This window comes from Dunckerocampus dactyliophorus, chromosome 13 (assembly GCF_027744805.1).
Source record: "Dunckerocampus dactyliophorus isolate RoL2022-P2 chromosome 13, RoL_Ddac_1.1, whole genome shotgun sequence".
NCBI lineage: Eukaryota > Metazoa > Chordata > Actinopteri > Syngnathiformes > Syngnathidae > Dunckerocampus > Dunckerocampus dactyliophorus.
The window spans coordinates 15,136,481-15,164,441 of record NC_072831.1 but is presented as its reverse complement, the minus strand read 5'-3'; the positions used below and the strand labels follow the sequence as shown (position 1 = coordinate 15,164,441).

The 27,961-nt window shown below is 39.8% G+C and overlaps 3 protein-coding genes and 1 long non-coding RNA gene across 10 annotated transcripts; 2 read left to right on the top strand and 2 right to left on the bottom strand.

Moving 5' to 3' along the window:
- The first annotated feature begins 1,046 nt into the window (after nucleotides 1-1,046).
- Nucleotides 1,047-9,331, top strand: LOC129192405 (uncharacterized). 2 transcript variants are annotated; one of them, XR_008573413.1, is made up of 5 exons: nucleotides 1,047-1,176; nucleotides 2,737-2,879; nucleotides 7,373-7,738; nucleotides 7,869-7,991; nucleotides 8,125-9,331. It is a non-coding gene; the product is annotated as an uncharacterized LOC129192405 (long non-coding RNA). The 2 variants fall into 2 exon arrangements; XR_008573412.1 differs by lacking the exon at nucleotides 7,373-7,738.
- Nucleotides 4,803-10,741, bottom strand: bub1bb (BUB1 mitotic checkpoint serine/threonine kinase Bb). 6 transcript variants are annotated; one of them, XM_054796408.1, is made up of 9 exons: nucleotides 10,543-10,741; nucleotides 9,271-9,444; nucleotides 9,131-9,190; nucleotides 8,909-9,053; nucleotides 8,632-8,828; nucleotides 8,113-8,273; nucleotides 7,816-8,015; nucleotides 7,607-7,710; nucleotides 4,803-5,967 (listed from the first exon to the last, which is right to left on the bottom strand). In XM_054796408.1, exons 2-9 carry the CDS (start codon nucleotides 9,411-9,413, stop codon nucleotides 5,685-5,687), a joined length of 1,293 nt encoding a protein of 430 aa, XP_054652383.1. In that variant the 5' UTR covers nucleotides 9,414-9,444; nucleotides 10,543-10,741; the 3' UTR covers nucleotides 4,803-5,684. The 6 variants fall into 6 exon arrangements, with proteins under 6 accessions (XP_054652383.1, XP_054652384.1, XP_054652382.1 ...); XM_054796409.1 differs by lacking the exon at nucleotides 10,543-10,741 and adding an exon at nucleotides 10,462-10,510; XM_054796407.1 differs by lacking the exon at nucleotides 10,543-10,741 and adding an exon at nucleotides 9,514-10,506 and having other exon boundaries at nucleotides 9,271-9,425.
- Nucleotides 10,717-16,554, top strand: zfyve19 (zinc finger, FYVE domain containing 19). The gene is made up of 11 exons (XM_054796412.1): nucleotides 10,717-10,773; nucleotides 10,869-10,990; nucleotides 11,080-11,133; nucleotides 11,208-11,368; nucleotides 11,445-11,587; nucleotides 11,684-11,792; nucleotides 11,966-12,184; nucleotides 12,352-12,428; nucleotides 12,551-12,652; nucleotides 15,366-15,511; nucleotides 15,701-16,554. The coding sequence occupies exons 1-11, from the start codon at nucleotides 10,720-10,722 to the stop codon at nucleotides 15,777-15,779; spliced, it is 1,266 nt and encodes a 421-aa protein (XP_054652387.1). The 5' UTR covers nucleotides 10,717-10,719; the 3' UTR covers nucleotides 15,780-16,554.
- ppp1r14d (protein phosphatase 1 regulatory inhibitor subunit 14D) lies at nucleotides 12,912-26,480 on the bottom strand. Its single transcript, XM_054796413.1, has 5 exons — nucleotides 26,056-26,480; nucleotides 20,670-20,750; nucleotides 17,795-17,827; nucleotides 13,821-17,678; nucleotides 12,912-13,060 (listed from the first exon to the last, which is right to left on the bottom strand). Exons 1-4 carry the CDS (start codon nucleotides 26,233-26,235, stop codon nucleotides 17,610-17,612), a joined length of 363 nt encoding a protein of 120 aa, XP_054652388.1. The 5' UTR covers nucleotides 26,236-26,480; the 3' UTR covers nucleotides 12,912-13,060; nucleotides 13,821-17,609.
- Nucleotides 26,481-27,961: the final 1,481 nt, after the last annotated feature.

Below are 27,961 nucleotides of genomic sequence, written 5' to 3'. Positions count from 1 at the left end.
TAACACTGATTTATAATAATTACATTTTTAACAATGATATATCTGCATAATTTTGTCTTACTTTTGTTGTTGTTTTATTATTATATCGAGCATATTTTTTCATTATTATATTATTTTCATTATTTGGCTGAGCGAAATGACATGATTCTATTGATTTATAGTGAGGCATTTGAGTTACTATCCAAGTATTTTTCCCCTATAAAGAGCTTATTCCCGCAAAGTAATATTTGGACATTGCTTTATTTGTTTCATTACTAATACAGTACAACACATTTTTTCAAGTTATTATGAAATGTTTAATGAAGAATAAATATTGTATATTTAAATACAGAACATCAGAATATGCTGTGATTACGGCTTTATTTTTTCACGGTAGTTTGTGTTTTTTCTAAATATTTGTCCACAGCAGTTATAGCCATTAAGAATGAATTAAATAACATTTCCATAAGATCACCACTGGCTAAAAAACTTTATTTAAGTTGATTTGAAAGCTTTACTGCCAAAGGTAATAACCTGGCTAAAGCCTCATGTAATGCTAAAAAACAAAACAAAAAAAAACGCTTATAATGAGAATGGTGGCTTTAAAATAGCATGTCATTAATATGAAAGCCCTGACACTGCATATGTAAGTTGTTTTTGCATTTAAATGCACTCTTTTATTAAAGCTGCAAGGATTACACTGTGGGTCAGCAAGGTTCCACCTATAGAGATCAAATGAATGTCATTTACTAGATTTCAAATATGGCTAACAATGTAGATTACTTCCGAACAAGAGTTAGCACGATAAAATTACCTCTTGCAGTTATATTAATGTGGAGGCTGTGCCAGGGGCGCGTAAAGGGTGGAAAAGTAAGGACAATTCGATGACTGACATGGGCCCCAGAAAATATGTAAATAACTTTGCTATCTTGTTGTGTTTTTTTATATAGTCAGAAAATAATAAAAACAATCTCTTGTATTTGGTAGTAATAGTTAAATATCCACATTGACCAAAAGTAAACCTCCAAATAGACTACCCCCCATAGCTACATGAAATGGTTTGGTCCACTACCTTCACTGTGCTTGTAGCTACAGCGTGTTGCCCGTCAGTGGGCAGTTGTGGCAAAGCAGAGTGAAACTATGCTGCTAGTGCCTACTAAAATAATGCCTGGGAGTGAAAAAAGGAAAGAGAGAAAGGTGAGAGAAGAAAGTCAAACGAAAAGGGTGTCACTATATGACCCGTTTTCAGTCTGTGGAAATTAACCTGTTAGCTTAATGTCCACAATGAAATAAGCTAGCGGAGTGTTAGCATGTTGTGTTAGCCTACATCACGCTCCTTTTTAACCAACATTTAATCAGCATAGGTAAATGTTGAGCATGTATTATAAAAATCAGTTGTCCCTCCCCTATTTACCAGATTTAACAACAAATGAGTCAGCAGCAGCCCTGTCTCCCCATAACTTTACCCCTCTGTGGGAATTACAAAAAAAGAAAAAACATATTTTTGCAATGACAGAAATTCAAACACAAATAATTTTTCCACATAATGATTCCATTTCAGTTTTATTTTCTTGTTGGCAGATTTAAAAGTTAATATACTGAATATGTTTTGTTTTTTTTACATTTTAAGTTGATCAGAAATGTGAAAAAACATTTTGGAATTTTACACTTAAAATTACCGTGAGATTGTAAAAGATGTCACTCAGCACATTTGTGATGTTCCCTTGCATCAAACAGTGAACTGCATGCTACAGTATATGCAGACTGTTGCATGGACAACTCACTAGCAGTCAACATTACACTTGTAGTATAGTATACTGTATATTGTTTTTTTTCATGGGGGCCAGATCTCCTGGCGGCGCCCCTGGGCTGTGCTATTTACCTATGTCATGGGAAAAATGCAAGTACTGTATAAATGCAGAGCCTGAATACATGATAAACTGTTCAGTGTAAGAAATACCACAGTACAGTATAATACGACATAGAATATAAACCTGAGGCAAAACTGTAAGATGAATAACATATATGAATGGATTCACAGTGTGTTCCACGAAAATATTATCTTTATTATGACTTCTATTCTCCTTATTCATTTATTTTCCTGGCAGAAACAGACACCCAACCCACCCAAATAGACTATTCCTACAAATTACACTAATAATATGTTGAAGCGCTTTTCAGGGGTTGTTTCTTCGCCAAAGAAAACTGACCAAGTGAAATTCCTCCTTGGTACGTTGATGAAATATGTGCGTGTAACGTCCAAAAGTGACAGGCAAAAAAACTTTGTAAAAGCCCATAAAATGGGCTAAAAGCACATCGCCTCCAGGACGTGAGTGCTCTTGTCTTTCAAAGTAAGAGCACAGGACAAACGCTACATGCGCTCGGAGGGCCTGCTTGCACTATTTTCCCACTACGCGGTAAAATAAGTTACTATGGATTTTCTGTCTGGAGTGCTATAAGAGTCACTGCCTGCTTGCTCGCTTGCTTTCACGGGATGAGCTTTTAATAAGTCCTGTCAAACAGTGAGCCATAGATTATAATGTGGTTATGGTGTGTTTTTACCATGGCAGTGATCATGTCCACCATCATTTATCACTGAATTCCAGCTGCTCTCGGCTCTCGGAGCCCAAAAAATTAAAGTAGACAGTTTGGCAACTCACCAGTTGAGAGGATCTTAGTTGGCTGTGTCATATTTCCACTATGTGATTAAAGTCACTTTTCTCCAATGTTCCATGTGAGATGCTTTTGCCTTTGCAGCGCAGCACGTGGCTATACCGTAGCCAAGTGGGAGAGGACCAAGGTCTGCTGACCCGCCCACAAGTGGAATGGGAAGATTTGACTTGCTAATTAGCTGACCACGTATCCTCCAGTCATTCATCAACGTCTGCTCTGCAAACTGCGTAAGTGTGCATGTTTGTGTAAAGGGGATCCCATCATCACAGTAGATTAGATTTAGTCAGCAGAATAAACCAATGCTGGACAATGATTAACATCAGGCCAGATGGCAGAAATAGTTTTTTCTTTAAAGAAAACTGCATTTCTTTTGAAATTTTGCCCATCGTCCACCATCCTTATGTGAGACATGCACACACACCTTTCTCTTTTCTGTGTGTTCTAAAGATATAAAAACAGATAAAAAGACACAGCTCATTACCGCACGTAATGGGACACACCTATGCCAAAAAGGTTTTATACACAGTACCTGCTGTAACCATGTAGTAACAGGTACATTCATGATGACATGTAATACGTACAGTATTTTGCCGTATTTTGGTCCTTTTAAGCATTACTGGAACTTCCTTTCTGGGCGCATTGATTTCACATAGCAACTTAGAAACAAACACTACACCTAGCATTAACTTTTCCAAACTCAAAAACAAAAACACTGCAGCAGTAGCGTCAGCTGCAAAATGTAGGGTTACCTTTTGGTAGTGGCTTTAGGCATTGAGAGCGCAGCACTGACACGCTGTGGGCGAGTGTGTGGTGAAGCTAGTTGTTAGCTGGCCTGTAGTTAGTCGGTGTGGTGTGGCAAGGCATCAATACACCAGTAATGTAGTTCGATCGGCGTAACAAAGTTAATCATAATAATAACAATGTTGCTGTCGCTTGGTTAATATGCACGTCACATTATATGCAAAAGGAGCCGTTGTTGGCCTTGTTTGGAGCTTTTTTCAGAAGGCTTTATAGGCGGAATAAGTGTTTCCCATTTCGTGCATTATTAGCTGCATCTTTTTATCTGTTTTTATACAGTATCTTTAAAACGAACAGAAAAGGGAAAGCCATACGCGTTCATGTCTCACATAAGGATTGTGGATGATGGGCAAAATTCCCAAAAAGTGCATTGTCCTTCAAGCCAAGGGATTCCTTAAAATGGAATCAAAGTTGCCTCAGTAGATTTACACTATGTGAACAGCAATAAAGTCTTGGTAACATGAACTATTACAATTAACAGACAAACTAAGGGGTGCAGTCCAAAACCTTGTTGACTAACTGATTTGGTGCACAGTATATGGATGGGTGTAAAATATGGGGGCAATTACAGTACAGTTGGTCCTCAGGTTACAAACAAGTTCCATTCCTAGACTGTGATGTAAGTTGAGTTTTAGTGTAATTCAGAACTTCAACATAAATTAATGTCTAAGTCACTCTCACTGTATACAGAACACATGACGGACAGATACAGTACTAATAACAGTAAAAAAGATTAAATACAAAGATTCAATGGAGCAGTTATAAAGAGAGAACTCCTTACTTAAATCCCCTGTCATGCAGGCCTTTCTACCTCCTTAACATATTGTCCCAGACTAGTCTGGAAGGACAACCTCCTCTTCTTCTCCCAGATCTCCTTGTGACAGTGTACGGAATCCCTGTCCGCCCTAACATTCAATAATCTTTATTTATAATGATGGTTGCAACAGTCGAGTGGTTGGGACCAAAACAGCAGCCAATAATGATGAGCATGTCTGCTCTCTCTGAGCTATTTATGGTGTTCATTTTCTCTTCCATGGTGGTGGCTTTCATTTTCTTAGGCACACTGCCGCTTGGGAAACATAATGAAGTGTAAAAACTAATAAGCAATGTTATTCTTCCTCAGTGTGGCTGAGTAGGCACACACTGTGCTCATCCCCCCAGCACGAGGCGCATACTGCACTCTTGTGCCGAGCATTTTTTTCTGCCGTCGTGCACCATAACTACATCTCGAGCAAGTCTCGTGTTTGTGAACCAAAATTACGTTTTTGATCTACGAGAACACATTCATAACCACTAAACATCCTAACAAGGAATGACATTTTGCCTCAATTCCAATTCAATGAATTCCACTCCTACCAGAAGTTTTATTGAGGATGGTTGTCATTGTTGTAGCACATGTAACTTCTCATACACTGGAATGGTTTTGAAACAACACATAAAAAGAACAGATAGTACTTAGGACAAATTCAGTAGTGAACAAAGGATAAAATTAAAAGTGGTATAGAAGCATATCTAGTACAAAGTGTGGACGAGTCCATATACAAAATATGTACATATACAGTATATATTTTAACAGTACAAATTTTGCGCTGTTTCTTTTCTCATATAGACTTGTATGTGTAAAACAGAGCCTGAATAGGTTTCTAGCCCCTATGTGGACAGTGTAACATGCCAGTAACAAACGCAAGTGATGTTCGAAAAGTGACATCATGCTTTAAAATCAAGGTTCGAATGGATCAAACCTCATTAAACACATTAAGTACACCTGCATCGATTCCAAAACGCCACATTTACAATGCTGTTTTTAACACTGTCAGAGAGGGTTACATCTATCAATGTTTATTATCATAATTGTCAAACTGCACTGCATCATACAAAAAGCGGTTACCTCATTCAACTACTTGAGACAGGAACAATACAAGTTTAGAAATACACTTCTACAAAGCACAGAGATCACAATAATAAACATACTGTTCAATTAATACACCTATGGCAGTGTCAATCAAAACTGCTCATTATCTTTGTGATTTCGGATAAAGCTCTTGTATAGGATCTCATTAAAGTTGGATCAGTCGAGATACGATATTATGAGATAAGTAGCCATTCAGTATATTTCATTTGTTTGGTATTTTCATTAGTTTAGCAGCAATTACGATGCTGGCTTCTTATATGTTGGATTTTGAAGGTGTACCTAATGAAGAGGATGATGATCGTACAATTTGAACTTTGCCTTGTTAGTTTGTCTGCAGGCCACTTGAAGGGTTATCAGGGCAGTTGACTGCCTGCAAATTCTTTGCCTTGAAGTAGCGCTCAGCACGCAGCTCCTCTAAGCAAAATTCGGTGGTGCCACTAAAGAGCAGCTCTTTACAGTACATGCTCTTTTCCAGCTCTTTGCCCGATTCGGCTTCTGTCTGCTTCTGTTTGTGCTCCAGCAGTCTCGTCAGAGGATTGTCTTCTCTGGAGGGCTTGCGTGCCGATAAAACGTTGTTCACTGTCGGGTAGATCTTGCACGGTGTCCTGAGCGAGAGGTCACACACACACACACACCACAGAGGAAAAAAGATAAAGCTTACTCGCAATGGACAAGAAGGTCAACTCAAATCACAAGCTTAACACAACTAATACATCAGAATAATTGTGTTTAAATAATGTTCCAAATTTTTAAAAATCTGATGTTCAACACGCAGCAACGTAAAGTAATTACAACATCAAATTAAAAGCACTAAATGAATACTGACCCACCATTCAACCATACAAAGCCTGAAGTTTGTATTCCAGAGGTGCATTAAACAAATATGCACATTAGCACTCATTAACATAATCAAATCTTACCTTTATGCATTCCCACAAAGTATCAGCATTTGGGACAAAATATGAGATGAAAGAAAAATGGGAAAAATATATAGTAGTCTATCTGCAGCAAGTGGGAGAAAGTTAGATGGTGCATTTAAGGACCGTTGAACAAAGTGGAACAAGTCGCCTTTCGCAACGAAAAACTTAAACATGCAAAAACTGTGGGATTTCTAACTATTTTTTTATGACCCACATTTCCAAAATTGATATCCATTTTCATAAATTTGATGCAGTTATTTACAAATGATTATTTATCGCGGACCGGAGGTTGGGGACCCCTGCCTTACAGCATGCTGAGGAATATGATGTGCTCATTTACACATTTGAAAATACTGACAGAATGCCACTTTTGTAGAATTGGCTTCTTTCTTTTATAATGCAAGATGAATGTCTACATCAACAAATGTAACCTTTGAATCATGTGGAATCGAGTCGTATCATCTGTACACTGTATCAAACTGTTCTGTTTTTAAAATATATATTGTTTTTGAATCGTATCTTAACCTGAGTATCTACACATGTATCGAATTATCTATCACAAAGAGATTGACATCCCGAGTGACCAGTTTAGAATACTACATATCTTCACAACAGCTTTGAACGTTTTTTCTGAATGCTTTATATTTATGTTTTAGTTAATTTATCCATTTGTATACTTGAAAATGCTTAATTTAGAAAACAATTTTTGTTTGTTGTTGTTTTGTTTAAATTCACACACACATAATGCGTGTATTTTGGATAAATAGGCCGTATTCAACCAAAAAACTGCCTAATTTATTAATTAATATATTTTTATTTGTATTTTTATTTAATATTTAGGAGAAACCATGATAGAGTGAAACCATGAAATTCAAAGCACACAGTGGCGAGTGTATGTTCTGCATGTATGCATAAAACAATTAAATTGACAGTCAAACCCGACCATGCCTTGCCAAAGTAAGCCAGCACACTGAGGACAAGCTCCATTTACAAGCATGGAAATAAAGGGTGTGAGGTAACAATCTGAAACTTCTACACTAGATGTCACTATTGACATCCATTCTGTTGATTTATTTTCCATGCGCTCAAGCTATCCATCCATCCATCCATCCATCTTCGATGCCACTTCTCCTCCTTGGGGTCGCGGGGGCATGCTGGAGCCTATCCAAGCTGACTTCGGGCGACAGGCGGGATACACCCTGGACTGGTTGCCAGCCAATCGCAAGGCACATATAGACAAACAACCATTCACACTCACATTCATACCTATGGACAATATTTTCTGCAAATACAACATGCTCTCTATTGTTTCTTAATTACTCACATTTTTGGAGGCTCATCTGACTCTTCAACATATGGTTGGAATGTGGGTTTCTGGAGAGGAGGCGGCGCCATCATTGTCTTACCAAACTTGGACTTCTGTCGCATCTTTGATGGACAAAAATAGAGGGAAAATGTAAGCAGACATTAATTACAGTCATGGAGTGTAACAAAAAAACAGATAGCAAACTTAATTAACAAATGTTCTCGTACCTTGACATCACACCATTTTTCTATCCCTTTCTCATTTTCTTTTGCCCTTGCAGGAGGAGGAGCTAACCAAGGCTCCAATTTAGGTTCCGAAAGAGCGGCGCCTGCCTTGTTCTCATCGAAGACCACGAGCTTACTATTGCTGCTGTGGCTGCTGCTTTCACCAACGGTGGAGACACGTAAACTCAGTCCCTTTGAGACACCTACACACATATAGACATTGAATAATCTTTTACTGCTCACACTTTAATTCTAATAAATGCCAAATGGGGCCACTGATTTCTGCATTTTTGTGTTTACTTTTTATTGCAGGTCCAGTTCTGTTGATAGGCACGGCGGCCTTCTTCCCTCTGGTTTTGAGTTCGGCAAGAGAAACTCTCTCAGGTTGTTTGGGCTCGTCATCACTGTCGCTCTCAGTGACTTTCTTCATCACCTGTCGCGACACGCGAGTCTGCAGCGTCCTGAAAAATGTGTACATTAGGATTACATGCAGGGAAAGAAATGTCACAGTAGATATGGTAAGTGAACATACCCCTGCTAAAATACAGTACTAGGAACAGAAAACGCGATAATAAATCCTAAAAAATAATGTGAATTATATAGCCAGTATCTTTAAACTAAAAAATAAATAACCTGCTCCAATTTGTTGATTTTTCCTTTTCTTTGCTTTTTGAGTGATAAATTTTATATATTTTTGACATTCAGCACAGTTTTAGGAGTGGCTCTGTTCACTGTACAGTATGTTATACAATGTTTATATGAATGTGATAAAAGGCCTTGCAGTCGAGTAGTTCAACCAATAAATTGGTAGATGCCTACTTGTGAAACAGCTGAAGCTTATCAAAGGGCTGAGCAAACATCTTGAGTCCTTCCTGGTAGATCAAGTCAGCTTTGAGGAAGTCGCCGCGGGTCTCATATTCCTCGGACCAGGCAATGTAGAAGGCCGCCCTGGTGATCCCTATACCCTGAGCTTGCATGTACCTGTAAATGTCCAAGCGTTCCAAGCAGCACCACGCCTGATAAGCACACACGGTGTGGTTTTAACATTGAAGCAGTTTGTCAGCTTGGTAAATGACTGAAATATCAGAAGACACACATATTTGATCCACAGGTCAACGTAGCGAGGATCGTTGTGATACTTCTTTTCATCTGTGAATCGGGTCACAGCTTGCTCCAACAGTGTGCTCAGGTTGCTGTCCTTTCCTCCCTGAGGAAACATTTGCTCGGACCATTTGATGTACCTATTCAACACAGAACCACATGAGGAGAAAAAAAATGTCTTCTGAGCGCTCACATCTGTGCAATAACTTACACTTACCGATCCCAAACATCAAGTGGATCATCTCCGTCGTACAGTCGCAATTCCGTCTCAAAAGCCCTAAGAAAAAAAAGTGTCTTAAAAAAAAAATCCAATAATTTGCAGTTTATGAAGAAGTGACATCTCATCAGTATTCATACTGTTTCTGTTGGAGGATGGCAGGGCTGGGGCCATCTTTGCTTTGGCTGAGGGCCTGCATCAAGGCTGACATGTTCCTTCCACGTCTCAGAGGCTTTATGTTCTCTTTGCACAGCTCCCACTCTGCATCCTCCCCCTCTGCCATTGTGGAAAGCAGCTGCACACACAGAGATGAACTGAGAGAAACAATACATTATTTCTTTTTTCGAGTCAATCTGATCCACCTATTTTCTATTATGCTTGACCTCATTAGGCAGGTTACATTCCGGACTGGCCACTAGTCACTCACAGGTCACAACCAACCATTTACTCTCACACTTAAAGGCAATTTAGAGTCTGCAATTAGCCTAACTTGCATGTTTTAAACTGTGGGAGGAACCGTTAAAAAAAAACAAACATGCAAACTCCAGAGATTCAAACCCTGCTGACTGTGAGCCAAACATGCTAACCACTACGCTACTGTGTATCAATCAGATGATAATCACTATTATCATCACTTGCAAGGAAAGCGGAATACCCCCCCCCCAAAAAAAAAATCAAGCAACAAACCAGAGATGTGTTGGCGCCAGGTAAAGTTAAAGTTGACCAAATTCCTGTATTATAATATACACTATACTTATTTCAATCAATTTAAAAAAAACATCGGTTACATAGAAAACAGTACAATGTTTTAGGGTGCCATTGAATGTTTGTTTCTAATATTCAGATTCATTAATAAACCTACATGTTTAAGATTCAATCAGTGCCAAATATTATGACAACTATTTTTATCGTGACGATCTTGGATAACTGTAATTCTTGTACGTGCCAGATGAATTTAAAAAACGTCAACACAGTAAGAGGATTATCGCAAACGTTAAACGTTAGCGTTACGTAGCGTTACGTACTTGTAGTTTTAAAAAATGACAAATAAAACACAACACATGCATGTGTTACATTGGCCCAGTAAAACAAATAAAATTGCAACAGAAGAAATACACTAAAGAAAACTAAACAACGAAGTCATGTTTTCAATTTAACGAACTAGCTAATATGCTAGCTAGCTACAATGATCTTAAACTCGATGAATGTTGCAGGTACAGTTTATCCACCACGTACAGCAGCGACATAGAATATGTGAATGAATAGTTTTTTTACCACTTGCAAACCCAAACCGCCTGTGTCAAATGTCAAAGGTTCTTTGGCGAAGTTACCGTGCAGCAGTAGAGTGGGTGAATACTTTGAATGAGGACCGCCGAAGGAATTATACAAAGATGATTGGAGGAAATACAAACCGGAGATGACGTCACAGACCAGTTTCCTGAGCAGTTCCTGTTTTGGTTGTGACGTTTCCAGTAATGAGCTGCATGTCAAATTATTGCTCTAATAGTTGCGTGGCCTCACATGTTTACTGGCGATAACAATATTAGTCCGTTTGTAACTTACTGTTTAGTGACTTGCCGCGGGTCGGTATGGATAACCGTTGTTATTGTTGTACATCCAAGTTCGGTGTCTTTAAGAAGGAGGTAAGATGTTTCAATCTGACGCGAATCACATAGTCAAGCGCCAAAAATTCAATCAGAACAGTAATATGTATGCTCTTGTTGCATTTTGCTCCTAGCTGGGTTGTAAAAACTGTGGGCGCGCTTTCTGCGCCAACTGTTTGACTTGGAATGCTGTGGTGCCACGCTATGGCAACACTCAGCAGAAGGTCTGCAAGCAATGTCATGGTAATCTTACAAGGTACACATTGCTTGCAAATGAGTACATCGGCCAGTTAGTAAACAATTCAGGGAGCTACTCCATATGATTCTTCACCACTATGTTTTCAGTGGGATACCTTCAAATGATGCAGGGAGATGGTCACCTCCTGAAAACTACAAAAAGTGAGTGTATAGTCACGTTTGTAAATATCACGATGTCTTCATAAAACCAGAAATATGCATATATTGCTCCACAGGCGGGTTGCTGCGTATGAAGCCAAACAGCAAGGGCAGAAGACACAGCCACCTGGATCCAGTAGATATGCACTCACAGGTCTCCCCCAACCCAAAGGATTGAGTAAGGAAGATCAGGCAATTGCTGAAAGGCTTCAAAAGCTGAAAGAGGACACTCCACCAAGTATTATAATTTCTTATTTAGCAGTTAACGGTGTTTATTCCAGAAGTACTGATTTTGCTTTGGACCTCATACACAGAGTCCGTCCCGTCTGACAAAGCTCTTGAGGCTCGCCTGGCTGCCCTTAAAGCTCCCAGCAAGCCAGTGCCTTCTTCACAGGAGATGGAGGACCGGCTAGCAGCTTTAAGGGGCCAACCTCCTCCTTCACAAGCTCCTCCACCTGTGAGCCAAACTCCTGTTATGTAATGTACCGTCTCTCACAAAGAGTAGCACGCTTGTCTGTTTTAACCACTCACATGTATGTGCTCCTTTTTACAGGTCCACCGGCCTCCAGATAACAGGACTCAGACTGAACAAGCGAATGACCTTCTCACACAGATGACAGAGGAAGTTGCCATTGATAATCAGCTTTCAAATGCTGGGTGCAGTAAGATGAAACCCCTATTACATATTTCCTTCTCTCAATTCAATCGTACAGGTATAGCAGTTGTAACACAAACACATTACCCTTAATACACCTGGTACTCACTGCAGTTGAGTGAGTGATCACTTCCGGCTACTATTTAAGTCAATACAGTAATTGATGAACTATGTTGTCAGGTGAAGATGACCAAATGAATGACCTCAACAAAGGAGAGGAGTGGACAGTAGAGGACAATCTGGAGCAGAATCAAGATTCAGGGAGGCAGCTTGAGACTGAGACAGCTCGTGTTCTTGAGGAGGCCAGAGAGGAGCTGAAGAAGGCTCATCATTCTGATGAGCAGATTCTCGACATGGCTAGGAGGCTTGCACAGCTGAAAGGACACGATCCAGACAAAGGTTCTGCACATTTGAGTAACATTTAGTTTAGCGGTGCTTCAAAATCGAAGCTCGTCTTGTATGCAAACTCTGTAGTCAGATTAAACAATTTCCTACATTCACTTCTCGATGAAGAACATAAGATGTTTACTCATTTTTGTTCCTCCCATTGTTCTTGTCACTCCTAGTTAAGATGGAGGAGTTCAAGAGGACCGACAGTGATGAGCAGACAGAGGATGAAGCCATCATGAGGGTTTTAAAGCAGGTATAATGTTTGTGTGGTGTGGATATTGTTGCATCTCTCTTCTAGCACGCACATATTGAGGTTGAGATCACTTTATCCCAGTTAACATACCTGCTGACTTGTATATATGGCATTTGTTACAGCTCTCAGAAGAAGCTGCCCTGGATGAAGCCAGTGGCTACAACATACCTCCAGAACACAGTGGGCCACGCAACACAGAGAAGAAGAAATCATCGAAGAAATCAGTATGAAACCTTAAACAAAATCTTGAAGTACAGTGGAACCTCGGTTTTTGTACACTCAAGTTTTTGACGAAAATTATTGCAAAAAATATGTCTCGGTTATCGTACACTGTCTCAGTTATCGTACGGCCAAACAGTGCCCTTAACAAACTAGTCAACGTAACTGAGTGCTCAAACAAAGCATCCGCACGTTGGTGACTCAGTCTCTATGAAGAACGGATAGTTGTCCTTTTCGAGTTGGGGCAATATAGACAGATTTCGGCCAGGGAATCCTTTAATTATCTTTATTATGTGTGTGTGTGTTGTTTATTTGTTCACATGACGCACACAGGACGATGAACAACTCGTATCTGTCTTTCTTCCTCCTAGTTGCTGGGTTTCACGTGACGTCACATCCGGTTGTTGTCAACCCTGCCTCAAAGAGATGGGGGACAAACAAGCGTATTTGTAACTAGAAGTCATGTAAAATCAGAGCAAAAATACTGCATAGATGCACCGTTATCGCATGCGGAAATTGTTCAAATATGTATTTCCGATAACAACTATTACTAAGATAGTCGATCACAATGGAAAAAAAGTTCAGGAATCTCATAGAAGCCACCGTTTTTGGCGTTTGCTAACTAGCTGTGAGTGGAGCCGAGTAAACTCGCCCCAGTTTACAGTGAGCAACAAGATGCACAATTTATGCTAAAATTAAAGTTAAAACATAGTTGGAAAATGTGAAATGCAGCCACCTGGAAGAATGTACAGTCATGCTCCACAAAGGGCTTGGAATTGAAGCTTGCTAGCTAGCGAGCTAGCTTCTAGCAGCCCGGAAAAAGTGTGTAAAATCCGGCTAAAAATTGGTTATGGGGCTCAAACAGTGCAGTGAAATGATAAACGACATACCGTAGACGCCCCTACAATGTAAATAATCCGTTCTGAGAACCTTTATGTTATAGGGTTTTTATGTTATACGAAGTGTAAAATACATGTAAATAGCCTAATCCATTCCAAGATCTTCCCAAACTCACCCCTTTAACACTTCAAAATATTCAAAGTCCACCAAATATGGTGGGAAAATATAAGAAAACGTTAGCATAAAGATAGCACAGCAACATTCCAACATAAAATAAGGTAATAAATAAGATTACTGTAAATGAATAAAACTGAAAAACAAAAACAATCTTACCGTTCACAAGATGTCTTGATCAAGAGCGCAGGTGGAGGCAGGAAGGAGGAGGAGGACTAGCCTGAGTCGAAACGCGACTCAAAGAGTCTAAGAGTCATCTGGTCTCACAGACAAATGCACACGCACTACGATAATGATACACAATATTGCTGTGTGCAAAATTTTAATTTGTAACTTAACTTAATTGTTTAAGTTAGTTTAAGGGCGACTACGAAGAGGAAGGAAGTTGAAGGGAGATGTCTGTCTCTCACACAAACGTGCTGTATAAGTCAGCCAATGAGATGAGAGCGTAGGCGGTGCCACGATAATCAACCAATGTGATGAGAGCGGAGGCGGTGCCCCGAAAATCAGCCAATGAGAGCGTGAAGCGTCACAAGGCGTCACCAAGTGTTAGTCTGAACTTGCACCGACTTGAGGCACAAATAAAGTTGATTGAAAAAAAAAACTTGCACCGGCTTGACGCTTTACGTTATATGGAATTTTGATGCAAATACGTTACAAAAATTCTTTACGTTCAGTGCAATTTACGTAAAAGGAGGTTTATGTTATGCGAGGTACTACTGTATACAAGAATATATTCATGAACACTGATTGGGTGTAAGAATGTAAGTTGACATGTTACAAGCAGTATTTTCTTTACGTCTGACGCTAAGATAAGCTTTCACTGCTTTTCGACGGTCTTGTTTTGAAATATTTTATGTCTTCAGGTATCACACCATGTACACTCACGCAATTGGAGCAAATCATTTCAACAGCTGTTATTCACTTTAATCTACACACACATACTGAGTGTGTATATGGCCGTAGCTTCTGCTTGCCCCCCGTCACGGGTACTGCCTGAGGTGTTCAAGAGCACTACGTATTTCTGAATGTTAGAGGAATTTGTGCTTTTAAAAAAAAAAAAGAAATCTGGCTGCAAAAAAAGTTGCAAATGCCAGAACCTTCATAGAGAAGGTGAGAAACACTATTGAATTTAAGAAAGAACAAGAAAAAATAGTTTACAAAAGGATTGTAATGTAAATGTTCCAGGTTAACACAGGCTGTAGGGGGAATGGTTTGACGGAGACACATTACAGATAGTGAGCTGGGCCGGTGTGTGCACTGATGATTGTACCTGCTGCTGAAGCTTACAATAAAGTTAAAGCGAGCAAGCATACTGCACTAACCATCCACTTTGTAAAATGAAGTTTATAATGGACTACAGTGAAACTGTTCGTGTGGCTCTTCTTTACCTCCCCTCCTCCCTCCACTCATCATCGTGTTCACCAACAAGCCTTTAATAAAGGTAAAAGTGATATTGTTCATTTGTCCATTTAATTTATGCATCTAAAACTATCATTATTCTCTATAGAATATGTTTTATGTTAATATTTGTGGGTATCTGGAATGGATTCATTGGATTTACATGATTTCTTATGGGGAAAAAACTGATTCGGTTTTTGTCTGACGGTTGGGAACGGATGAACCAAAACCGAGCTTCCACTGTACTACTGTACTACAGATGAGAAAAGGTTATAAGTAATAGTTTTTTCCATATTGTGACAGACTCAAGCCCCGGCAGCTGTAAAAACGGTGCATCAGCCCTCTGACAGCGACGATGATGAACTTCCGTGGTGTTGCATCTGTAATCACGACGCCACTCTACGTTGTCACACCTGCGATGGAGACTTATACTGCAACCGCTGCTTCAGGTAGCACGGCATGTTTTCCTTCCGATTTAGGACACTGTCATGGTTTCCCTCTTGTAGTGCCAAATCAAGATGCATGTGATTTGGAATGCAGGCAATGACCCAAATATATTACAGGCAAGCTGCCAAGCAGCATGCGTCTAAAATATTTAGTGTTATGAATTATCAATCCACAACCTCTTATCTCTACAGGGAAGGACATGATAAGTATGACAGGAAAGAACATCGCACCTCCAATTACACTGCGCCAAAGATGAAAAGGAAGTCCTGATAGTGACACTGATGGCCTTACCAATTCCGGTGAGCTTGTGCTTTCCCATGAATTCATGTTGATAAGAATGCCTCACAAGCTCTAAAACAAATTCAATAGTAGTTATACAGTCATCTAAAATGTAAAATATGTCAAAGTAAATGTATCTGAATAAAGTCTTGACATGGAAAAGCTATTTCAGTGGAACCTTTAATGTCACACATGAGTCACACAGTCTGTTTCTGTTAAAAAAAACTTCTTAGAATAATTTAGGCATATTTTTTACATATTCATAATTATATGACCCCTGGGGCATTCAGCCTCAGACCTTCCACTGTATCTGCAAATATGACTTGATTTACGTATATGATAACTGAAAGATCAATACAATGTTCTTGAATACATAAGCAAATAGAACACGAGCAAAAGCTGCACATTTCCAAGAATAAAAAAGCATTTTGTGTCTCTTGGCCGACTTCTTCGATGCAACAAAGGCCACCCTTTAAAATTCGAGCACAGTGTCTTTAAATGTTGACAATGCATACAAAAGGACATCACTACTCATGAGCTCATTTGGGATGATTTACAACCTCAGACTGTCAGCACCGGACTGAAGAAGCTCCACAGCGTCTGTATAAAAGGATTAGTGAGGGTTTTGTTTTGTGTTGGCAGGCACCTCAGCCACACTCGTAATCTGTGTTTGGATGTGTGTCTAACATCACAGCATTGCCTCTCTTCTCCTTGTGTAGAATTTCATTGCAGTGGCTGCTGGAGGGTTGCTAGATCTATTTTTGTTATATTTTCAACCTTTTACAGTCAAGTAACACTTTGAAGAACTGTGTCAGTCTGGCAGACGTAGCCACAAGTGAGGAGTATGTACCGTAGATGGCCTCTAGAGTGGAAATGGGGGAGATCCAAGCAAATTACTGTAATGGACCCTGATGGAGCCAAAAGACCCTTATGTGTGACAGGGAGACCAGCAGAGTGCCGTCTCATCAGGATTCATCACTGTCTAGCCAACTGGGGAGGAACCATCATCACACTCTCCTCTGGGGGCTCCATTAAGGTTTGTATGGAGGTCGTTAATGTGTTTGCCTTTTCTGGCCATGTTGTACACAGACCACAGACAGGAAATGGGAGAGGATAATGGGTGTATTCTTAATGGTTCTTCCTGCTGACGATTTTGGCGGTGTTTACTTCTAAACTTGCCATGTCAACATCGCCCTGGGTTCCCCCGCTGCCCCGCTGAAAAATAAATGTCAGAAAAAATGTTATCCTCACTCCCATTTTAGAGTGCAGTCTGTAATTGTTATATAAAGGCAATCAATTCCTTTGAGACGGGCACGTGTGACGGCGGGGGAGATTTATCGGCACGGGAATAATGTAATATACTGCGTATGTGGAATCAGAAGTTGTGAGTTCACTGAATTAAAATTGACTCTCAGTATTGAAAATGCCTTATTTTATTGTCATACAGCACTCTTAAAACAAACAAAAATATTTATTTACATGAACAAGCAAGCAAAAATATACAGTATTCCACAAAGAAAAATGGTTGAGTAATACTACACCTTTTATCATATGTGGATTATTATATTTAGGGGCGACATGGTACATATCACGTATATGTATATATCATTATAGTCGTCCACAAATCCTAATTAAAGAAAATTATTGAACGTGATTGACTGCCTTAGTGTTCCATTGATTGATGCTGACCCGGGAAGAGGGAAGGGAGACTCCCAAAACATGTGAACCGCACGCACAGGTGCCTTATGGTAAACACATAAGGTACTGGAACTATTGACAACATATTGTCTCATTTTTTTCTTCTTCTTATTTGACCTGTAACTACTTCTTCAAGGGGCCTGACATTTTACGCAGTCCCTTTATCCTATAGAGCAGCCCGTTGACAAAATCCTGCAGGCGAGACACACAAAAACCATTTTAAAAAGCTTTAGCAGGATGTCCTCCGCTAAACAATTCATGAATGAATACTGCATGAGCGAAAATGCAAGCGGCAGTGCATGTCTCACCTCTATCGGCTTCCCGCATTCCTGCAACAACTCCTAAAGACACCAGTAAAAAGAAGACACAGGCTCACAAAGTATTTTAGACATTACTCCATCATATGATCAAAAGTGTTGGGACAGACCTCTTGATTAATCAATACATCAGGGATTGGGTTTGAGCTTTTTCATCACTTTGGACACTTGCTTCCAACTTTTGAACAATTAGGGAAGGCCCTTTTCAAGGTCCGAAAAGGGATGGCTGCAATTTGGTGTGGAGGAACTTTAGAGTCCTGACCCCTTTAAAATGAACTCCAACCGAGATTGTGAGTCTTTTTTCTGGTGGCCTCTGATCTCACAAATGTTCTTTTGGATCAATGAAAAAAGAAAATACCCACGGAAATACCCAAGTTTCACTTCCTTTGTCCCAAAACTTTTGTCCATCCTTTGCAAACATTGAAACTTTAAACGAAAATTCAATTTAATTCAATTAAAAGCATGTCAAGTGTTAGTTGAGCTTTTATCCTTCCAAACAAATATCTTCCCAGGTCAAATAGCCACAAAATGTTCTACGATCCATTGACCTGATATCGGACGCTCTGCAGTAATTTGCACAACCAAATGCTGAATCTTTTTCCGAAAAGAATGGTTCTCATTGGCCAACTGTTACCAAGAAGAACACCCACTATGTCGCACTTTCTAAGAAAGCCTTGGCATTCACCAACGTGTTTTCTTGAGATCAGCCAACATGCAAATCTGTCACTGTTGTGCAAAATGCTTGTTATAGCATTTTCTGTGATTGTACTGCATGATTAAAAATATCATTACATCGTCATCATTATCATGACTTGCACTAACACTGAGTGTTAGTGAGGGTTATTTTTTTTAAATAAAATTAATTTAATATTAATAAGATACTGTATATTAGTAGATCTTACACTAATTTGTAGGGATGTCTGTTAATATTGGCTGACCGATATGCTTAATGCTGTATATTGGCATAAAAATGAGTTATTGGACAGTATCAGTATCGTTATTTAAGCCGATAATGATATCGGTGCACAAGTGAGCCCTCATGAAACCACAATGTGCTCCACAAAGCTCAGTATGTCCATGTTCTGAGAATATTTCCAAGTTTTGCTTTTAGATTGTAAATATTCAATTTGCAAGGGCTGTAAAGTGTTACCTTTTGCTTTTTGGTGTAATTTGGCTCCACCTACAGAGTACTGCTGGCTACTAATGAGAAACATGTACTGCTGCACTCGCTTTCCAGTGACCGCAAAGTAGCTGCACATCGTGCCAAACAGGAAACAAAAAAACAAAATAAGAGCACAAAGCGCGTATTTGTGAAATGCATCCGGTAGAAGAAGCATAATGTGTTCATTACGCAACGTTAGTTTAAGGCAAGAGCTGCTGTCGACATCGGCATGGGTTGATGTTGGTATGAATAATGAAAAGCTGAACAATATCGGATATCAGATATCATAAGAAAGCCAATATCGCATCGCATCTCTGCTAATTTGCTTCGTCACCTATAACACAAAGCTAAGATGTGAATGTTTTGTTCAGATAGCTTAGCATATGTTGACCTACACAGGATTGGATTTTAGCATATTTATTACACAAAATGTATCAAAGTGGCACCCGCATCCTTCAATTTTTCTGTAAGTGGCCCTGGATGCAAAAAATTTGGACACCCCTTCACTAATATGTTCTGACTTTTTTCTTAAGTCTACTGTTAAAAACAAAGAAAAGTCTGGGTGGGATTGACGTGGTAAGTCCACCTGCTTCAAGTCTATTTTGCAGATGTGTGGACTCGAGTCACACGACTTGGTTGCGAATCAGACTCGAGTCACAATTTTGATGACTTTGGACTTGCCTTGACAATATCACCAAATACTTGCAACTCGACTTGGACTTCGACATCAGTGACTACAGACATGATGACTTTAAAATACTTTCATTTTCATTTTCAGTGACTGTGTTGAGTAAAATGTGTCTCCATTCGAAGTATTCAACTAACGTTATTATGTCATTTCCAGCAAGACAACAAATTTTCCCAAAGAATCTGCCTCATGGGATGCATCTATTAATGTCCAGTCAGGTTTAAAAACATACAGCGAGGGTGTGGATTACATTTCTGTGCACTGACTAAATCCTGAATGCTTTATGTCAGCACGTTTTTTTCTGTGATTAAGTCTTGTCACACTGGTCCAAAATAAAACAATTCAAAGTGCATTCATCGTATTTGTCAAATTTAATAGCGTGTTACATGATGAAACTGGCATCGGTAAACACTAAACAGTGCTTATGACTTGTGAGGACTCAAAACTTTCAAGCCAAAGACTTGACTCAACCTGTCTTTGCTTGACACGAGACTTGACCTGGACTTTCAAGCCTTTACTTGAGACTTTATTCAAGACTTGAGATTAAAGATCTGAGATTTACGTGAGACTTGCAAAACACTGACTTTCTCCCACCTCTGTCATTTTGTCCTAAATTACAGGTGCGTTCCACTGACCAATTAGCATAAGTAAACACCCTCAATTGCCTTTGTAAGGGCATAGCCCTGCAAGTGTTGTGTGCATGCGACAATGCAAGTGTATTTAACACTGACCAGTTTGGAGCAAATCCCTCAACCTGCTTCCCAACCTACCTCTCTTCCTTCTTTCAATGATTCAGCTCATCTCCATTTTTTCATTTTTCAGGCTTTGACTCACTCACTTTGACATTTCCCCAACTCTGATCAACTTTACTCAGACTCACTTCAATACATACTAATACTAAATAGGAGCAGCTAGCACACTGGTCAGTTGGGCACAATTTAAGAACATTTAGAACAAATGTAAGAACATTATTAAGAACATATTGCTGAATCGGCCTTATTGTATGTCAAACTTACCTGGAGTCGAAGTCTTTGCCCCTCATCTGACAGTTCCAGGAGCTCATCGATGTCAATCTCCAACTCCGGGATGTCTTCTTCCTATATGAGTCAAAATAACATTTTACAAAGTTTCCGCAGCCTTCATTTGTATTCCAGTATTACACACATTTGCACGAGACAAAAGCTTATAGGATTCATGCTGTCCTAAATCCCGGTGAAATGATTCTCCACACCACTGAGCAGAGTCACTGGGATGGAAAATAAGAGAGAGCGTAGATGCTTCCACTGTGCCTGTTAACCCAAGACACAATGCAGTGTAGTCGTGACTGTAACATTTTTAACTTCTAATTGAAGTTATAAAACAGCAGTCACCAAATGGTGGCCCTCGGTCCGGATACGGACCCAGTGATGGCCCTTTACGGACCCGTGACCATTTAAAGAATATAATAACATACAGTATAATCAATCATGCTCGCGGACCGATCGCAGCTGCAATTCGCGGGCGTAATTACTTCAGTTATTACGGTGAAAGTGACAGCAAACGCGGTAACGTCATTCAAAATGAGCCAATGAAATCGTTCGTTTACCACCCATCCATTTGTTTCTATGCCGCTAAATCTTCAAATGAGAACCATTGCTTGCTCAAAAGTAAGAACAGTTGTTCGAGAAAAACGAGCACTTAAAAGTGAAAGGACGGACCAATATCTGTTCATTCTTCCAGAATCCAGCGCCAAACCGCCGTGTCCCATACGCTCTGAAACTGTAGAGCCCGGTATGAAACATCTACGAGAGTCATAGCACATTAATTTACAGCACAGCAACGTGCAAATGAGTCTTCACTCAGGATTGTATGGATATCGGAGCAAGACATAACATCTTTCGCTGACGGGTGAGTTGTGGAGTGCTGCTGCTGCAGAGATCTTACTCAAAGGTAAATAAAAAGAGGAATTGTATGAGAAATTCAAGCCAATTCCAATGTCAACTACAAAAGTAACGAGAAAATGTGAAACTTTAAGGCAGCTTTTCTGTTAAAGAGACACTTATTAAATTGTTATCATTTTCAGCAAAACCGGTACAGTTTTATTTAACGTAAAAATAAGCCTCTTGTGTTCATTCCTTGTTTGTACAGTCAATCTTTTTATTATTTATGCCCTGTCCTTTGAATGCAATTTAGGTGCCAAAATAAGTGTGTTGTAGGGCAGTGGAAATTTTTTTGCCCCGCACGATTTGCAATCCGATTGAGAAACTGATAATATCGATTAATTTATCTGTACTGTACAGACTGAACTCAAAACTGAAACCAGCAAAATGCACCAAAACGGAGAGCAGTGAAGCATACAAGCATATTCAAGAGTCAAACTACATGCTGAGTACGACAAATTCAGACATGTTGGCAGGTCTTCACTAATATTGAAAGTCCTCCCTGCCTCTCATGACAGTTCACCACGCTTCCCCGAGGGGGGCCTGACCCGCTATTTGAGAAGCACTGGTTGTAGGGTGATGCGCAGGATTTCATTACGTTTGATGTTCATATGAGCTAGTCTGTTTGACGCAATTTAAGGCAAAATAAGGTTCTAAGAACTAACTAAGACCCCTGTTATATAAGAGGTTATATTCCAAACGTGTCATATCAAGAACATTATGACTTTCGAGGCCTGGAGGAGAGTGTCCCAGGAGGGCACTGACCACCAGTATATTCAGACTCGGTAGGTGTACGATCATATTTGATAGGTCGGTTTACTTTTCCAGGGGAATATTTTCCGGTTGGGAAGGTTTCATGGCCGGGGGAAGATTGGGCTTGGATGTTTTTTCTGGATGACAAGAGAGCTAATCGATGTGAAGTGCTGAGTGGTGGAATGGATGGACCCTCCTGCCAGGTCTCCTGTGCCCCCTCTAATTGATACATGCTGCATGGACCCTGTTTGATTCTGCTGAGGTCTGCAGGATGAAACTTTTTTTTTTTATCACGTTGGTTAACGACGCTCTTCTGATTGTGTTATAACTGTCTAACTCCAATAATATATGTATAAAGAAGTGTTTTATTTCGTTCTATGGGTGACAATTCATTTCTGGCCGGCTATAATTCATTGCTGCATCTCTGCATATAATCTCTCTCTATAAGTCTCTTTCAATGCTGCAAAGCCCTGTCCGCCTATTCAAATGAATTGGAGCAACAATTTTAAACATGCACAGGAAATGCTCTGCCTGTCTGCTCTTACATTGTTGGCATTCAGTGGTCACAATAACCACTTTATAGCACGGGGTTAGGATTGGCTAAGCATCTTATGAATGAGGAATATAGTAAATGTGAATGTGACCGCCTTCCATTTCAACTTCAACGTTTTACCGTCAGTGTGGAGGAAAATTGTATTTTAATGAGGCCTCCGGGCAGCATAGTTAAAAGCAATAAAATGAATACTGGCACTAATATTGGAATTCATGAATATAAAAGTGGCAGCTTCAGAAAGTAGTAGAGATGCAGTATAAATAAGATGTCTTATCTGGGGTTTTCCCCGTTTGTGATTTATTTATGTTCTTTTGTATATTTCTTTATTTATGTGAAATCACTTTTGTCACATATCATGTGATTTTTTTTTTTTAAGGAATTAATTCATGTGACATACTGTAGACTGGCTACCTCGATCATCACAGTCCACACGAGATAATCCGAAAGCGGCTCCAAATGAACACAAAATAAAACAACACTGCAATTCCATGACACGCTATGTTTTTACTGCCTGCATGACAAGGAAACCATGCCCAGGAAATAAAGCCGTTTTCAGAAAATGCCAGCATGACAGCCACTTATCAGACTCTTCTTGTCTTTTCCTGTTAGAAGGAGAAGCACAGTCTATTTTAGGCCCTAAGTATTCATGCAAAGACAATGAATATGAAAATGCAGTCAAAAAATAGCAACGATAAATAATTTAAAAAATAAATACTGTAACACGACAAAGTCAAGATTTGAGGAAGTTTCTGTTATCATCTTCTATCTTTATACGTCTATAAACTGACATTTATTGCCTTATTATTATCGATTCACACACTTAAGTGAATGTGGAGGGTACACTATGACGTGTTACACAGGCCTTACGTTTCCACAGATTAACCGTTGACATGTTCATTTGGTTTACGATTTCTCTAAAGGTGTGACCTTTGCAAAGAAGCTGACCAACGCAGCGCTTGCATAAATTAAAGATGCAGTTAAATTATTTAGGCGGCAATGCAAAGGTCCACTGGTAAAAGCTTACAATTGGAAGACTCCAAACCAACAGAGTAACCTTCCCTTGGGGTTTTGCAAAATGTATTAGAGTTGCGGGTGCACATGGACAGGCTGTGCCTAACTTTGTGTGATGCAAACAGCCCTACAGGATAGCATGAAACTGGGGTGCAGGCTTTTTCTTTGCTTTAACATAAATCAACATTAATGTGCACCGTAGACCCTTTTCTAGAGACTAAATACACTGCTATGTTTCCAACATGTGTGCAAACACATTGTACCCCCTTTGAGGCACATTTGACTTCATGAGCCATTGTTATTATTACAATTCTTTACATCCACCTGTTCTGCAGGGTAATTCCAATAGTAAACCATGTTATAGCTCCAGATGGGATTCTCACATAATCTGTTTTTGCTTAGCCTGGTTTCCACTAATGGGATTTATTCCACCCTTTGCTGTGTGATACTGTTCCCGCTATTAAAAGGACTCAGTATGAGGGTACCCTGTGTCAAACAATACAACGGAAAACACACCTGGTCCATCATAAGTTGGTAATACTTTATAAATGCGTGATCACAGTGGTAAAATGTACAGCATACATGTACCACTGTTAGAAAGCCAACAATTTTTACATGTTTATTTTTTTATGTTTCATTGATCATGTTTTTTTTGTCAAGTGTTGAGATGTCACACTTCGTCCGGCGGTCCTTGAGACACAAAGTCATTCATTAGTCAGAAGCCCTATATATGTTATACTTGAAATGTGTTTAAAAAGTGTGTAAGGCATATTTAGGGCTTAAACCTAGATTATGTCACAAGTGAACAATGGCAATTGAAGAGAGAAGGAGAGTGTTCTGGAGCTAAATCTAATGTAATAATTACAGCAGTCCCTTTTATTGCAAATGTTTATCCGAATTTGGAGGAGAACATCAACGTCAAGCTAGCAGGAGGGTTTGGAGGGGGGAGCAAGCTGTGTGTCAAACTAGACATTTTTAAGGGCGTATCAATTACTTTTATTACACCCACTGGTGGTCCCCGGAATGTAACCTCCGCAATAAGCAGGGATATACTGTACTTGCAACTGGTATGGTTCCGTTAATTAGGCCATGTTTTAGTACCCATGATACTTACATAACTTGGCAACACACCTGGCCTTAGAAAAGATACAAATGCATATCTTATACAATAATTGGGTCTGTGCTATGGTAATGTTGGTAGCTGTTGGTAGTACAGTGGTAATTGTTGTGGGTTGTCTTACTCATAGTTAAAGAGTACAGCATGTTCTAGTCCCTGCCTTGGTGATGCTGTCATCTCATCTGCATTGTCATCCCATGTTCGCCAGCGGATATCCCTGTTCCCACTGGCCTCATGTGGGCGATGAGACATCTGTTGCCATGGTTTCCCCGTGAGAGAATCCCATGCAAATCAAGATAGAGTTGCTGACATAATTAAAAATTTTCCCCGCATTACAGGAGTACAGTTGGTGTTGTTATTATTCTCGGTACATATTAAACATAACCGTCCATGTAATGAGGCCAGACTGCTTAACAAATTCCACTTTTAAGCAGTATTGTACTATATAATGCTGGACTGCCTTTGCAATGTTTTGGTTCTCTAATTTAGCTCTTGGACATGGACAAAATATTAGAAACACCTCTTACAATGATGCCATGCAGTTTTACCGCTGCAACCTACAGCCACAACAATAAACACATTGTTAAATGAAAAGCTCCCTGCCAATCAAAACTGGACACAATTATCATTTTAAGGGCAAACTTTTTGTGTTGGTCTTTGGATAAGTGCCTTATGTTATACTGTCACTCGACAAATAATTAAGTTATCACCTTTGTAGTCGTAATGAGACTCCATAACTGCACAAAATAGTGCAATCGTGTAATATATCACTGCAAAGTCATGTCTAACCCCAGCTACTAATTTAATTATGTGTACTGGGTCACTTTAAACGGATCTGACTACAATCTTGGAACACAGCTGAGACTGCAGTTCGTTTAGTGAATCTATGAAGCAATCCTACTTGCTGTCCTCCCTCTTCTCTTTTAAGTCAATGTAAAATTATGATGGATACAAGGTCACCACCTCCCTTGGTACCTTCCCAGCACATGCAGTCAAGGTAGTGTGTGTATGTACAGTATGTATGTGTGTGTGTGTGTGCCTCCCCCCACCTCACAGTCAAAGAGCAGGTGCAGCTGCTCATCTATCCACTCCTCGATATCCAACCTCCTCTGCAGATCCTTGCGGTCGTACTTGACTGTCAGCTTGCCCAGCTTGCGGTGTCCTGGCTCCGTAGCTTTGTCCGTGGGCTGGAACATCACCCTGGACTGGGTGTTTGCCTCTGACGCCATGGCTGCCACGGCCTCAGGACAACCGTGGAAACACACGGAGCTCTCTCTCTCTCACACACACACACACAAGCAGGGAAATAAATGCTCAAGCACACTATCTGAGTGTATGCATTGCCTGTTCTATTGCTCAATGCCTTTGTTCTGTGTAATACTGACTCTCACACTGCCTGTCCCTCTCCCTCTCTCTCTCTGTGTAAAGCTCTCCTTCTCGCCTCCTCTTGCAACACCCACTGCCTGCACTATCAGAGGATGGTAATGAGATACGCCTCTGTGTGTATGTGTTTGTGCGTGTGCAAGCCTGCCGCTGATATGATAGGGTGTGTGTTTGCTGTTTGTCCTGTGTGTGTGTGTGTGTGTGTGTGTGTGTGTGTGTGTAATAGCAGGTGGGGGGGGGCATAGGTCAGTCACAGTCATAAAATACTGGATAGACAGTCTAATCAGATGAGGGCAACAAACTCAGGTGTCGGAAACTATTTAAACGCTGACATGAGAAAAATATGAACTCTCTTCTCTTAAAGCTTGACATCTTATTCATATTTAAACCACAGTATTTATCTACATATACATCCATCCATTTTCTTAGGGTCCTGGGTGAGCTGGAGACAAGGGTACACCGTGGACTGGTCACCAGCCAATCACTGGGCGCATATTGACAAACCATTCCACCTATGGATTCTATGAAGTCTCCAACAGACTGCATGCATGTTTTAACTAACTACAAAAATTAAGACATTTGTTTGTCTAAGTGAATTGCTGATTCTTCTACCCCTGATTCCCTATGCACAAAAAGGTGAACATTTGATAAAGTATACACTCCTACTACAGTATGTTGCCTTTTTCTGAAAATACACCACATGGGGGCGCTGCTATTGTACTCCAAAGTTTAACCCCATGAATCGGATTGACTTGAAACTTCTCACACTGCTCAATGCACTCTACAGAACGCTCACTGTCACTATAGGGCATTGAGCAGAAGCGCCACAAAATTTGGCACACACTTTTAGACAAGCACAATTATGGCAAATTTGAGCAAGAATTACTGACGAACATGACTGCCATGCACCAAAACGTCTTAGCAGGGGCACGGGTGGGACTAATTGTCCATAAGTCATTGATCATTTGTCTAATGATAATAAAACTTTGAGGATATCTGTATTCCCTGTATGGTAGCATGTGTTCCAAAGCACTTTCACCACAGGTTATAGGGAGCGCAACAAATGTTTTTTACTCTATGGGGTGTCCTTTTTTCAGATGACTATATGAAGTGATTCTTTTGATGTCCTTTCTCGAAGTCAATATACGGCATGCGTTTAATGAGTCTTGTAGTCAGATTGGCCTCCTTGATTACAAATGTATAAATAATACAAAAATAACACGTAGGCGCTATAGTGGTTGTAAGGTACACTGTGCAAAAATCTCAGGCCATCATGAGATGTGCTGTTTAAGCATTGCTATAACAGCACAGGTGTTCTTGTCTGTTTGTTAAAAGGCCAAATTATAGCATTATTATATTATATTATTATAACGTAGAAAGCGTATTGTGTAACCTTTATGCAGCAATACTGCAAATTCTGGCATCGATCCGATACCAAGTAAATATAGAACCAGTATTGTAAATACTGATACCGACTTGAATGATTTTGTTATTTTGCCTTTAAATTGCTGATCCTGATCAAGTGACGATATCAATTGTTTGAGCAAAAGCCTAGTGGTTAGCATGTTGGCC